At 42.7% G+C, this 13,268-nt stretch overlaps 1 protein-coding gene across 4 annotated transcripts in view; it reads right to left on the reverse strand.

The window, feature by feature from the left end:
• C2CD3 (C2 domain containing 3 centriole elongation regulator) overlaps nt 1-13,268 on the reverse strand; it is a 72,769-nt gene that overhangs the window by 13,299 nt on the left and 46,202 nt on the right. For 3 of the 4 annotated variants that reach the window (XM_089513071.1, XM_089513069.1, XM_089513072.1), the window contains 5 exons: nt 11,541-11,746; nt 10,043-10,143; nt 8,641-8,805; nt 6,509-6,717; nt 1,005-1,950 (listed from right to left, as the gene is read on the reverse strand). In XM_089513071.1, the coding sequence (XP_089369197.1) occupies nt 1,005-1,950; nt 6,509-6,717; nt 8,641-8,805; nt 10,043-10,143; nt 11,541-11,746 (1,627 nt within the window). The remainder of the gene's footprint in view (nt 1-1,004; nt 1,951-6,508; nt 6,718-8,640; nt 8,806-10,042; nt 10,144-11,540; nt 11,747-13,268) is intronic. The other variant, XM_089513070.1, reaches the window with a different exon arrangement.

Raw genomic sequence — 13,268 nt, forward strand, 5'->3', positions numbered from 1 at the left:
TGCTTCAACAAAGCATTAAAATGCAACTTGCATAACGTGAGCATCAGCTTATGTTAAGTAATGCCTCCTCCCAAAGAACACAAAGGCAGTATTTCATAAAAAATGGTAATTGGATGAGCAGGTGTTGCCACCTACAACAAATAAGTACTGAAAATATGTTTTCGAATGATTGCATAGATAGCCTATCTGATCAAGCACACCAAGGTTAGCCAGAGGCATATAAACACAAGCTTAACCACGAGTTTAGAACAGCAATACTGCTCAGCTCTGTGGCGTGCCCTTCTAACATGGGACTTAAACCGGAACCAGCCACATCTTGAGTTATTTTTTTCCATGTTATCTTTCCTGAATAGGTATTGTGGCTGTCACAGTCTCTAAACTTATCAGCTTTTCAGAGGCTGGGAATGTTACTTTATTTGACCAGAACTTTCAGAATCCTCAGCTAGCACTGCTTGTTCCTGGGAGTTGTAATCCAATAAACTAACATTTTCAAGCTTTGCCTATGTCTTACTGATACTGCATAAATAACTACATTATGTTTGTTCTCAATTATTTTTATACAGTCACCCCTCCTAACTCGTGGATCTGTGATCCATGTCCTTGAATACGCACGGAGGGGCGACCTCCGCTATTTACAATGGCACAGGCGCCTGGGCTGTGCGCACAGGAGTGCATGCACTGTGGCGCGCCCCATTCAAGCCTATAAGGCTTGAATAAGTGCAAGCCTCCGATTTTGCAAGGGTCTGTGGTCTGGAATGGATCCCCCGCAAAAACGGAGGGACAATTGTACTCAGCCTGAATGAAGGTTACTATGGTTAAACACCTGTCCTCCTTTAAATCTATTTTTGCTAGTGGCTATCACATCATACCGCGTGAGGATCTATCTGCTTTCCTGGTCACAGCAAGATGGGGTCAAGTGAAAAAGCAGAGTCCTCATAGAAATGTCTCCTTATTTGTTCAAAGATGAGAGCTGAAGTTCAGCTGATTAGACTAAAAAAGGATACAATACTACGCTGGATTTGGGAGCCTTATCTGACTCTCCAGTCGGGTCTTCATTATTTTTATCACAACCGCTTTCAGAACGCTGGTGCACCTCCTCATCGGAATCAACTACTTCTTCATCTTGGGAATTACCATTTAAACACTCACTTCCCTTCTCAGCAACTGTTGAAGAATTTTCACCCTCATGACATGAAATGCATGATCTTCCATCAGTCCCCTTTCCAGGGATATCCTGTGCTTCTTCCTGATCTGTCCTTTGGTTTTCTGCAGACTCATCCTCAGTCTGGTGTACAGGTGAGAGGGCTGCAGGTTGGAAAAGCTCTTCTGTACCATGTTCAAGGTCTTGTCCTTCCACATATTCATCACCACCATCTTCTCTAAAGGAGCTGCTACTGGATCTTGCTGTGCTGGGCATGCTCTGGGGCTCATTTTGGGTTACGTTGGACATGGAACTGCTTCTAATACTATCTTCTTTAAGTAAATGCTCAGTGACCCCAACAGTGATTGCTTCTTGTCCAGGCTCCTGTTCTGGTTCGGAGATAAGGCTAGACCAGGGGCTGGTTTTGTCTGTCACAGTGGTGACTTCATTCAGCATCCTTGGTTCTATGATGTCCTCTTCATACTCCTCCTCACTGTGGGACTGAGTGGCATCTTCCTCTCTCTGATGTTTAAGTAATGGAAGGTCACTCTGGGAGCTGGCTTGACCAAGGAATTCATAAAGCATGTCTCTTTCACCAGGGGATTTTCCAGGAGGGAACAAAGGCTCTTTGTCTACATAGGTGCTCAAGGGTTTGTTTCCTGAGGGATCTTTCAGCACTTTGTTCCTGGTAGTTTCCTCTCTCTGGTCCAGAACACCAGAAAGTGGCTGATGAGCAGGCAAAAAACTACTCCCATCTTCATGAGCACCCGAAGAATCTCTGGCACTTTTCAGCACATTGTTCTGCAAATCTGTTAAAGAAAAATAGTTTTGGTTTGATTGAATATAAGAAAAATATATGGCTTTAGGTTTTTAGAAGGTGTATAGGTAGAGGATTTGTTAAAAATATTTTATATTTTTGTTTCCTTAGTAAGGACTTTTATTTGTAGTAAGATAATGTGCCTTTAAGACTATTTTAATCACATTGGCCTGAAACAATTGGGCAGAAAAGAGTGCCTTCTGGCCACTTTGGAGGCAGAGTGTGCAGATGATGAATGCCCACAGACTGGCCGGAAGCCGCATGCAAAGCACGTCTGGCCTGGAAGAGCTGGTCACAAAAGGAGCGGCAAAAAGCCACTCCTTGCTGTGGCCTGTTCAGGGCTGTGGTAGTTGCCAGCTTTAGGACAGCAGCATCCGGTTACTGTGGTCCTGCACCTATCAGGGGTCGACTGGTGCTGGAGTGGCCATGGCTACTCCAAGCTGCTGGTCTGCATGACCCCTATATTGACTTCTGAATAAACTAAAGGGAGTTAGATAGGTAATGTGAGAGAATCGTGGTCAGGTATGCTGGAAGCTATATTTCTCTGTTTTTTGTGTTCTTTAGTTTTGGATATTTTGTTAGTTAGGTATGTTGTTCCCTGTATGCTTTTTAGATATAAAAGATGAGTGTATATTTGTCTGTATGGTTGTGGTTGTTTTAATAAAAAAGATAAAGAAAATAGTTGTGATGTGTTATTCAAAATGTGAAAATAGATATATGAAGAAGACAAAATTTTAGCATGCTAGATCAATAATACTACTGTACTAACATTTGTTGGGGTTAGAGGCACAGGGCCCTGCATGAAGGTGGAAAAACTGCAAATAAAAAACACTTTTTAAAAACCTGAGTGAATCTCTCTCCAGGAATCTTTAGGTCCTTCACACAATTCTATGGTCAACCTCCACCAAATGCAGGACCTTAAAATGCCTAGAGCAGTGGTCCCCAACCTGTGGGTTGGGACCCCTTTGGAGGTGGCAAGACCTTTTCCCAGGGGTCGCCTAGGACCAGCAGAGAGGCAGTGTGTGTGTGTGTGTGTGTGTGTGTGTGTGTGTGTAGCCAAGAGCCGCCTCTCCAGAAGCCTCTCAGGGCTGAGAGGGAGGCAGAAGGAGCTCTTCGGGGCCAGGAGGTGTTGCCTGGGAGCAGCAGAGCCTCTTGCGGCCGTTTGGCCCTTTGGGGCATGCGGTAGAAGGGAGGAGGCTCCTCCGGATGGTCCTGGCCACTTCCCTCGGCTGCCTCCCTCCTCCTCCTCCTCCCCTTCTACTTCCAGAGCAGCCTCAGCCCAGATGAGCTACTCATCCACACTCCCTGGCTTTTCTCTCTCTCTCACACACACACTGCACTTTGAGACCCCTTTCACTGCCCCGGCTCAATGCTCTGGAACGCTGGTGTCTTTGAGGCATTTAACCTTCTCTGTCAGAGAGCTCTGGCGCCACAATTAATTACAGTTCCCAGGATTCCATAGCACTGAGCCCTGGCAGTCAAAGCAGTGTGTTTTGGACACAGATATCCTCCTTTTGTGAGTTAATGAATGAATCCAGTCCCTTGCCTTTCTATCTCTCTCACACCCTGCAGGAATAATAACCCGCTTTGAGACTGCTTTAACTCAGTGCTAGGGAATCCTGGGAATGCTAGTGTTTGGGAGACATTGAGACTTCTCTGTCAGAGATGTCTCTGAGGCCACAATAGACTACAATTCCCAGGATTCCCCAGCACTGAGCAGTCTCAAACTGGACCATTTCCTCAGTGTGGATGCATCTGGTGAGGAATTCTGGACACTGCAGTTCAACTACGTTTGGAGGGTTATGGGACTCCCTGTCAGAGATAGCTCTGGGGCCACAGTGTACTACAATTCCCAGCATTCCCCAACACTAACCCAGGACATTTAAATCATTCTCAAACTGGAATATTTCCTCAGTGTGGAACTCTGGGCATTTCAGTCCAGCATTGTTTTATTTCTGCAGTGTATTTTGGACTAGAGACAAGGTGACCAGGCATCCTCCTCCTTTTCCAGGACATGCCCTCTTCAGTCAAATTTCAAAATGTCCTCCATTTGGATCATGGCTAAGAAGCATGAATTTATAATCACATGGGTGTTTTTAGCTTTTATTTTTGACCATGTCCTACATTTTTTTGCTTGAGTGCCCAATATTTTGGGGTGAGGGCATTGGTCATGGTCACCTTGGTCAGAGAGCTTTACAGGGATTTAACTGCCATTCTACTGTTGTGCTGGAACAAACCACCATTCCCAGAATTCCATAGCATTGAGCCGAGGCAGTTAAAGTGGTATCAAACCAGATTACTTCTCCAGTGTAGATACAGCCCAAGCCTTTTGCCTCTCTTATGACTGAAATTTCAAAGCCCAGCCCTGGCACCACAACAAACTACAAATCCCAGGATTCCATAGGATGGAGTGATGAGAGTGAAAGCCGTGTCAAACTGCTTTAACTCTGCAGTGTGGCAGCAGCCTAAGTGTACTTAATGCAGTTCTTAACATGGTGCACCTCTTGCATACCGAGTCTTCAAAGACTTTTTTGTTTAACAACTTGTACCCATTAACTCCATTTCATGTCTCCAATACAGACAAAAAAGGCAAAAATTAATCGATTGATTGATTAATATCCCATCTTTCTCCCAGTACAGAAACCAAGGCAACATACAACTTCAAAAACACGATACAATTCTTAATCCTGTTAATACAAAAGTTAAAAAACAACTAAACCAACTTTAATTTAAAAGAGGTCTATCATATATTGTAGTGCAGTGGTTTGAGTGTTGGACTAGGACTCTGGGAGATCAGAGCTGGAATCTCCACTCAACCATGGAAACCCCCTTGGTGAACCTGGGCAAATCACACTCTCTCAGCCTCAAAAGAGGACAATGCCAAACCCCCTCTGAGCAAATCAGGGCAAGAAAATCCTGTGACAGGTCACACTTAGGGTCTGCCGTGTATCCGAAATGACTTGAAAGCGCAGAACCACAAAATGGAACAGGACTGGATCCAGAAGGTTCTGAAATGCTGTGAGAAGACTAAGACCATCGGAAAACGCATATTTCCGATGGTCTTAGGAACCGAGACACCATTCCAATATGGTTGGGGGTCACCGCAACATGAGGAATTGTATTAAAGGGTCGCGGCATTAGAAAGGTTGGGAACCACTGGCCTAGAGAATGTTCTCTAGGAATCTCTAGGTCTTCCGACATGATTCTGCGGTCAACCTCCAGTGGAAGCTGATCAGAGAGTGATGCCAGAGGACCTAAAATTCCTAGAGATAACACATTAATCACATCTGCAAATAATCAAATCCTCAAACGTCAAAGCCACAAATGCGGAGAGCTAACTGTACAACAAATGGGTAAAAGAATTACACCAATGTAACTAGATTACAGCATCTGGTCTAGTGCAGAGATAATGCTAACTTGCCCTCAAGTCAGGATGTGCTCATCAGGTGCCATCCTTTACAATGGGCAGCCTACTCCCAAAGAGTAATGATTCCATCTCTGCTCATTCCATTTTACTACTGCTGCTGTTGTTATTCTTCTCCAAATACTGGGACTCAAGGTGGCTTACAACATAAAAGAAAACAATATGGCTAAAAACATACAAAGAGTGAACATTAAAATGGAATCAAACTGTTCACAATAATAAAATGCTTTAATTCTACACTTTAAAATATAAAATGAAAATTTAAAAAGCCATTAAAACAGTTCAGTTTAAAACAGTACAGCACCCTTAGCCCATTCTTTAAAAACTTTCCATTTTAAAAGCTTGTGGGAATAAAAAGGTTTTTGCCTGCTGATGGAAGGACAGCAAAGACAGGGCTATTCTGGCCTCTCTGGGGAAGGAGGTCCAGAGTCTAGGGGCAGCCACTGAGAAGGCTCTCTCTCATGTTCCCACCAACCATGGTTATGGCAGTGGTGAGACTGAGATTTCAGGGCCTGGGCATGTCCATACAAGGAGATTTAGGCTGCATCCTCAATGCAAAAATAATCCAGTTTGACACTGTTTAACGGCGATCACTCTTATGCTATGGAATTTTGGAAACTGCACTTCAGTGAGACATTTAGCCTTCTCTGTCAGAGCTCTGGTGCCACAACAAACTACAGTTCTCAGAACCCCATATAATTGAGCTTTGGCAGTTAAACTGGTGTCAAACTGGATTATTTCTGCAGTGCAGATGGAGCCCCAGTCTGTCAGATAGCCTGGACCTGAGACATATGACATGAACTGTGGTTTACATCAGCATGGTCAAAGTGTAGCCCATGGATTGCATGCAGTGCTCTGGGGGCCCCAGAACAGCTTTCCAACCCTCAGTATTTTTGAATTGTGTGGAAAAGCCTCCTCCATGTTTACTAGAGGCTGGGTGGGCAGATACCAGGGGATGCTAATAGTGGAACCTGAGATCCTTTGCATCATCTGGTGACTGGAATCATCTTCTCTCTACTTACCAATCTGTTATCTGTTTTCATCCTCCAAAACTTTACTAAAGAATGCTAGAGTAATATGTCTGACAGAATGCACCACCTTCTCTTCTATATAGTTCATGACTCACCAACAATCAGGCTGCTAACTTGAGATACCAGATGATTAGATTTCTCCAACAGCTGGCATCCTTCTGGATCTGCTGCCCTGGTGGCAGAGTTTTTGCAACAACCGCTGAGATCATCCGCGGGTCTATGCAGAAGACCCAAGTCAGGGAAGGGCCTGGTTAGCTTTCGGCTGAAGTACCTCTGAATCTCATCCAGCTCACTCAGGTTTTTTCTGAAGGACAAAACAAGCACAAAGCAGATTTCCTATCAGCATGTAGGACACTGGATGAACTGATGTAAATATTCCTCATACATAGTGATGGAACTCTCCTTATTTCCTTCTTGCATGTGATTGTTCTCACACTACTCTTCCTGATGGGTGGGAGTTCAAAAGGATTTTTTTGTACATTTCACATTATTTGACTTTTCCATGAAAATTTCACAAGTTTTTTTTTTTTTAAACCTTTCACAAAAGTGCTGAAATGCAGTATGTCTAGCAATGGCTGATATTTTGACCTTTTCTTTCTGGGGATGAGAAAATTGCAAATATTCTTCACATCTCTGCTTATAATACATTCTCATTCACTTCCAAGTTTTCCTTCGGAAAAAAACGTTCTGAAAACCCAATAAAGGTATCACCACAAGATCGAGTTTGGAATTGGGTCAACACAGTTATTTCTGCACTTGTGTATCTTAATATTAGTTGGAAGTTTTAAATAATTTTTTTAAAAAATCTTCAATTGTTATCTGCCATGAAAGGCCTTTGCAGAGCAAACACCATGGATAATGTGTGTGTGTGTGTGTGTGTGTGTGTGTGTACATCCAATATAATCAAATATACCTTGCTTGCGCCTGCACTAATCTCCTGACTATTTCTTCTTAACATTTGCACCAGCTACCTGTCCATTCCTAAACCTTTCCATCATTTCTGCCCTGCCAACTGTAATGAATTAAAAGAGAAGTTTTCAGGGCAGAATAAATTTTCCATGAAACTGCATCACATCAGTCAAAATGATATGGAATTCAGAAGGAATAGCCTCCAAGTTGTGGATCCAGTTTCCAGACAACTCTGAGAGGGCCCAAAGAACTGACCACTGGACAATGTTAGTTCAACATATTTAAAGGGCCTGGATTGGGGAAGGCTGCAGCACTGGAAATGCTAAAATAAGGTTCTCTGTTCTTTTCAAGAAGCATTTCTCTACTACTTTTAAATCCAAATTTTACTTATGACAGCATGCATATATATATATATATATATATATATATATATATATATATATATATATTACTGTGAACCATACAGGTAAAAGAGGAAACGAGAAATCCAACAGCACAGGAAGCAGAATGAGGGTAACAGAAGGAATAAAGTGAAGAGGAGAATCGTTATTAACATAAAGGTAAAGTCAAGAGCAGTCTTGACAAAAATCCACCAAACCAAGGATAACTTTATTGGCCAACTGAAAAATACAATTTACTTGAAGCTCCACTGGTTTCTTCATCTGGCAAGATGTTACATACCAAACAGGAGAAAAATTAGAGATGTTGGTAAGATGCCTGCATTTTGTTTCTGCATTTAGTTAAGATGGTATGGGGAGGGTATCTTTGGCAGGCTGGTCCCTCTTCCTCTGACCATGTGGCAATTTCAGTTAATAATAAATAATAATAAAATATTTATTTATATCCCGCCTCTTCCGATTGAGGATCGACGCGGGTAACAACAGAGAAAATATTATATACAACAATAAAAACAACAAGCCCCACAAAAACCCGACCCAACCAATAAAGGTATCTCTGCTTGATGGATTTTTGTTTGAATTTACTAAATGGCCAACACAGCTACTCCTGCATGTTTTCCAAAAGTCTTGACAGTAAATTCTCTAGTATTCTTACATATATTTTTGCACAGGATATGTATATTATTATTATTATTCTTTATTTATATAGTGCTGTAGATTTGCACACTCCACCTTGTGATGTTTGCTTTGCTTTTAGACACTGCCAAGTAACTCACCCTCTAACCATTCTTTGGTTATGGAACCAGAGATTAAAACTTGCTAAAGAGCAAACCCAATGCAATATGACCAAATGAGCCTTCTAACTGTTCAGTTGCTATTTCCACTTGCATTCTACTTTCTAGTCTCTAACATGGTTTTACCTGAGAGTTCTTAGGAGGGAAGACCGTGAGGAATGGGACAGGGAATCCAGCCTTCCAGCTTGGTGCACGTTCCCTTCTGCTTGCTGCAGCGACTCGTGGAATCGGCGGATGTTCTGCACATGTTCTTCATGGCGAGGCATCCAGGACCCAGGGGATCCAGTCCTGCTAAGGACAGACTGGCACCTCACTTTTGCACAAGAAACATTAACATTGCTCTTCCCATCTTTGAAGATTCAAACACACAGAGGCTGAGCATATACACAGCAGAATTAAGGCAGCCATATGGGATTTGTAGTTCTAGGACGTATTTAGCTCTCTCTGACAGAGAGCTCTGGTGCTACACCAAACTACACAGAATCACAGAATCATAGAGTTGGAAGAGACCACAAGGGCCATGCAGTCCAACCCCTTTCTGCCATACAGGAGCTCTCAATCAAAGCATCCCTGACAGAAGGCCATCCAGCCTCTGTTTAAAAACCTCCAAAGAAGGAGATTCCACCACACTCCGAGGAAGGAGTGCATTCCACTGTCGAACAGCCCTTACTGTCAGGAAGTTCCTCCTAGTGTTCAGGTGGAATCTCTTTTCCTGGAGCTTGCATCCATTGTTCTGGGTCCTGTTCCCTGGAGCAGCAGAAAACAAGCTTGCTCCCTCCTCAATATGACATCCCTTCAAATATTTAAACAGGCCTATCATATTACCTCCTAACCTTCTCTTCTCCAGGCTAAACATACCCATATCCCTAAGGCGTTCCTCATAGGGCATGGTTTCCAGACCCTTCACCATTTTAGTGGCCCTCCTTTGGATGGACAAGATGGGCCAGTCTCAGCTAGAATAGGCCTGCTGAACCAAAGAGACTTAAGTGAAGTGTTGATGTACCACACAGTAACTGATTCAGTGCATCAGTGCATCTACTGCAGTTGGAATTACCAATTCAGTTTAGGCCCTGGTTTCAGCTAAACTGGGGTGCGGTCCAGACCGGCGCTTTGCGCTGGCCTGGCCACATTCTAGGGTTGCACAGGGGCAGAACGACCACACACTTCACAACCCTAGTACATGGCGGCGGTGTAATAATGGTGGCATCCTGTATACATGGACACCACCACTGTTACGTAAGCACTGCGTGGCATCTGCATATTACCGCGCTGCACTTGTTACGCCGCCCCTGAGGCTTTAAAAGAACCTGCTTTTCATGGGTTCTTTTTCCGCTGGAGGAAAGCCATGCGGTTTAGCGGCTGCGGCTTCCCTCCAGACGAAAACCAGGTGCCGGCAGACTGCTGTTTTTCAGCGGTTTGCACTGTGCCATAGGCTACTTTCGTGAGTTCTCCTATTTCAGTCCATTCACACTGGAGAATTCAAATTGGAGAACTTGAAGGTCTACACCGCTCTGTTCCTTTTTCTTACCCTTCATGACTGGTGGGATCAAGGCCTCTCAATGAGGTGTTGAAAAGCTCTGTGGCACCTCTGGTAGAGAAGGCAGGAAAGGAAGCATACAAATCCTTCACCTGGAAGGCAAAAGTTCTTGTTGGAATCTACAATTACAATAAAGAAGGAAGCCCTCAAAGCAAAAATAAAACAGAACAAAAAAATTCTGAGTTATGACAGTTCTGGAAACTTCCGTAACTATCTGGCAACAATGAATTATTTAATTTGTTTTCTTTCAGAATGAGAAAAAATTACAAGAAGAAAGGGACTATGAACCACTAGTTCTGTAATAGCTTAAGAAGGATGGAGAAAATGGAGCCTATGGGCCATATGTGGGCCTGCGTCCCATTTTTATGGCCTCCAAAATTCCCAAAGACAATCTAAAACCTCTTGAGACCCTTTTAATTTTTAATTCCTTTTCTGTGGGTTGAGTTTTAGGCAAATCTTGAAATTAAGAACAAATCTATTAAAACTGCTCACAAATGTGGTAATATGTCTCTCCTCCCTTTAAACCATTGGAGTGAAAAAGCTGAAAATTGACCTGAAGAGGAACAAGAAGGGATGTAATATTATTTCTGGTTTGTCAGCAATGATCCTTTGTAACCCATTAATTCTGTGGCAGCTCTTTCAGATTTTATTCCTATGCACTATGCCACTTTATTTTATTGGGACTGGATTTCCTGACAGACCTTTTGGTTTTGTGAAAGAGAATGTACTCTCTTCATAAATTTAGCCTAAAGTCATTGTAGCATAGGCAAAGTCTAAATGGGGGGAGGTTCAAAAGAGGAGTTTAACTGGTCCAACTGGTCCAGTTTTATTTCAACTACCTGTATATCAGTGGGGATTTCCCCAAACAGTGGGAGGATTTTTTAAAAGAATATTTAAATTATATCACACCTTTCTCACAATATGGGACCCAAGGTGGCTTCCAGTATAAGATTAGAACAAAATGCAGTTAAAACAATTACATGGTACAAAAATTTAAAAACTTTTAAAATATCCTCAGACTGACAAGTAGTCTTTGAAATTAAACCATAATCATTCCGACAAGATCACCTCAGGCTTGAGTTCATAGGACTGGGCCACAGATGAACAGAAAAGAATGAGCTGTATGTGTATGGGTCAAGGTTCAGCACATGGCATACCTGTCAGAGGATCCAAGATAGCTGGGCTCAATCCAAATTACATCTAAGGAAACTTCATAAATTCATAGTGTTCACCCAGAGTATGTTCATTCAAGCAGAGATGGGAAAAGTTATTTTTGGAACTGTAACTCCTGTAACCCCTTAGCCAGATTTGGAGAGTTGTATTCCAAAGAAGTAATTTTTCAAAGCTTTGCAATCAACCCAATGTGAGAATCCAGTTGCAGCTTTTGACAGGTGTCTATAGCCCTAGGCAGCTAATGGGGAATACTTAACGGTCATTTTGTCAAGCAAGCAACTAGAAAAACAACTTTAAAAAGGTGAAATATACATACTGATGATCCTGAAGCTTTTATCCGGCTTCTTTCCTGTCTTTCTTTTTTGAGATGGGTTATACTTTCAAGGGGAGAGACAGCTACTTTGATCTGCCCCTGGCACTGCCCACTGAAGTCTGTGATGTTGTACCATCCGCAGACCAACTGGAAGCTAGAGAGGAGTGGGGAGAGATCCACTGAAGCAAATCCTATCACACGTTCAACATCTGCAGGGAAAGCGGAGCACAAAATCACAAGTCCATAAGGATATGTTTGTTGAAATTCACAACCAATGCAATCCTTGGCTCTAGGGACATGTCTTAAGTCCTAAGGACTGAATGGTGCAGGCCAAGGCAAAAGAGGGCAGCTTGATCAGAAATGGAGTAAAGGATAGTTTTAACTTTTAAAGTCCTAAATCAGAGATGGAGAACCTCAAGCAGAATCAAGTTCTTTTGCGGGCCTAATCTGGCCTTCCAGAGTTTCCTAGACAGTAATGCTTACTTTCACCCATTTGTTAACTTTTCTTCCTTCCGCTGAGAGAGACTTCACAAACCTGGAGACCACCTGTGTGACTACATCTCCCACAAATGGTGATTTCTCAGATTCTGTATAGCCCCTGCCCCACCTTCCTCTCACTCTTTTGGCTTTAATCCCCATTGGAATGAAGCTCCTTAGAATTTCTGTGAAACTGAAGTTACCCACTGTCATGGAGCCTTTGGTACTGGAATCCAGGAACACATTGATTTGGGCATAAAATACGATCCCAGTATTGACATCAATGGCTTGGATTTCTACATGGTTCTAGGCAGGCCTGGTTTCACCTACAATTGTTAATTGGAGTCAAATTATCTCTGGGAATGTTTCCTCTTGTGGATCCTTCTTTGGACATGATCATCAGGAGGACTTGCTGCGGGCTCCATCTTATGCAAAAGTCAGGGCAAGATGCAGGGCCATCCCTGATGTGACTCTATCAGTTTAGGCTTTATTATTTAATGTTGTCTGACTTTATCTGGTTTTAACTGTTATAATTTTATTTCATTCTTTGTATTTGCTTTCTTATGTGCCTTCAAGTTGTCACCAATTTATGGCAACTCTAAGGCAACCTATCCTGGGGGTTTCAGAGGCTGAGAGTGTGTGACTTGCCCAAGGTCTTCATAGCTGAGTGGAGATTCACCCCGGTCTCCGAGTTGTAATCTAATGCTTAGACCACTAAGCCTCACTCTTCTCCTTCCTTAGAGGTCTTCAAACAGAGACTGGATGGCCATATGTCGGGGATGCTTTGATTGTGATTTTCTGCATGGCAGGAGGTTGGACTGGATGACCCTTGCGGTCTCTTCCAACTCTACGATTCTATGACTAACTCTCATTCTTTGTATATCAGTCTGAAATGTTCATCAGAAAATCAGTATATATAATATAAAAATAAACAAATCGATGGTAATTTTCCTGCCCACAGACTAAATTATATAGGCCAAAGAATCAGCCTATACAATCTACTATGTCCTTATGAAAAAATGACTAAAGTTAAAATACTTCCAGGTATTCCTTCTAAGTGGAAGATGACCTGTCCCCAATCCCAGAGGGAAATGCCATGGGACTTTATGCTGCCCATTGGTTGTGCTGGCAGATGGAGGAGATGGGAGATGTAGTCAAATTGGACATTCCAAGTTTTTTCGGAGGAAGAAAGAAAAATTGCCTCCAAATCCCAAGGTAGAATTGGGTGTCTTGACATAAGACATGTCAATAAAA

Source organism: Sceloporus occidentalis, unplaced genomic scaffold, assembly GCF_023333645.1.
Source record: "Sceloporus occidentalis isolate IW3139 unplaced genomic scaffold, rSceOcc1.0.p SCAF_2, whole genome shotgun sequence".
Lineage (NCBI taxonomy): Eukaryota > Metazoa > Chordata > Lepidosauria > Squamata > Phrynosomatidae > Sceloporus > Sceloporus occidentalis.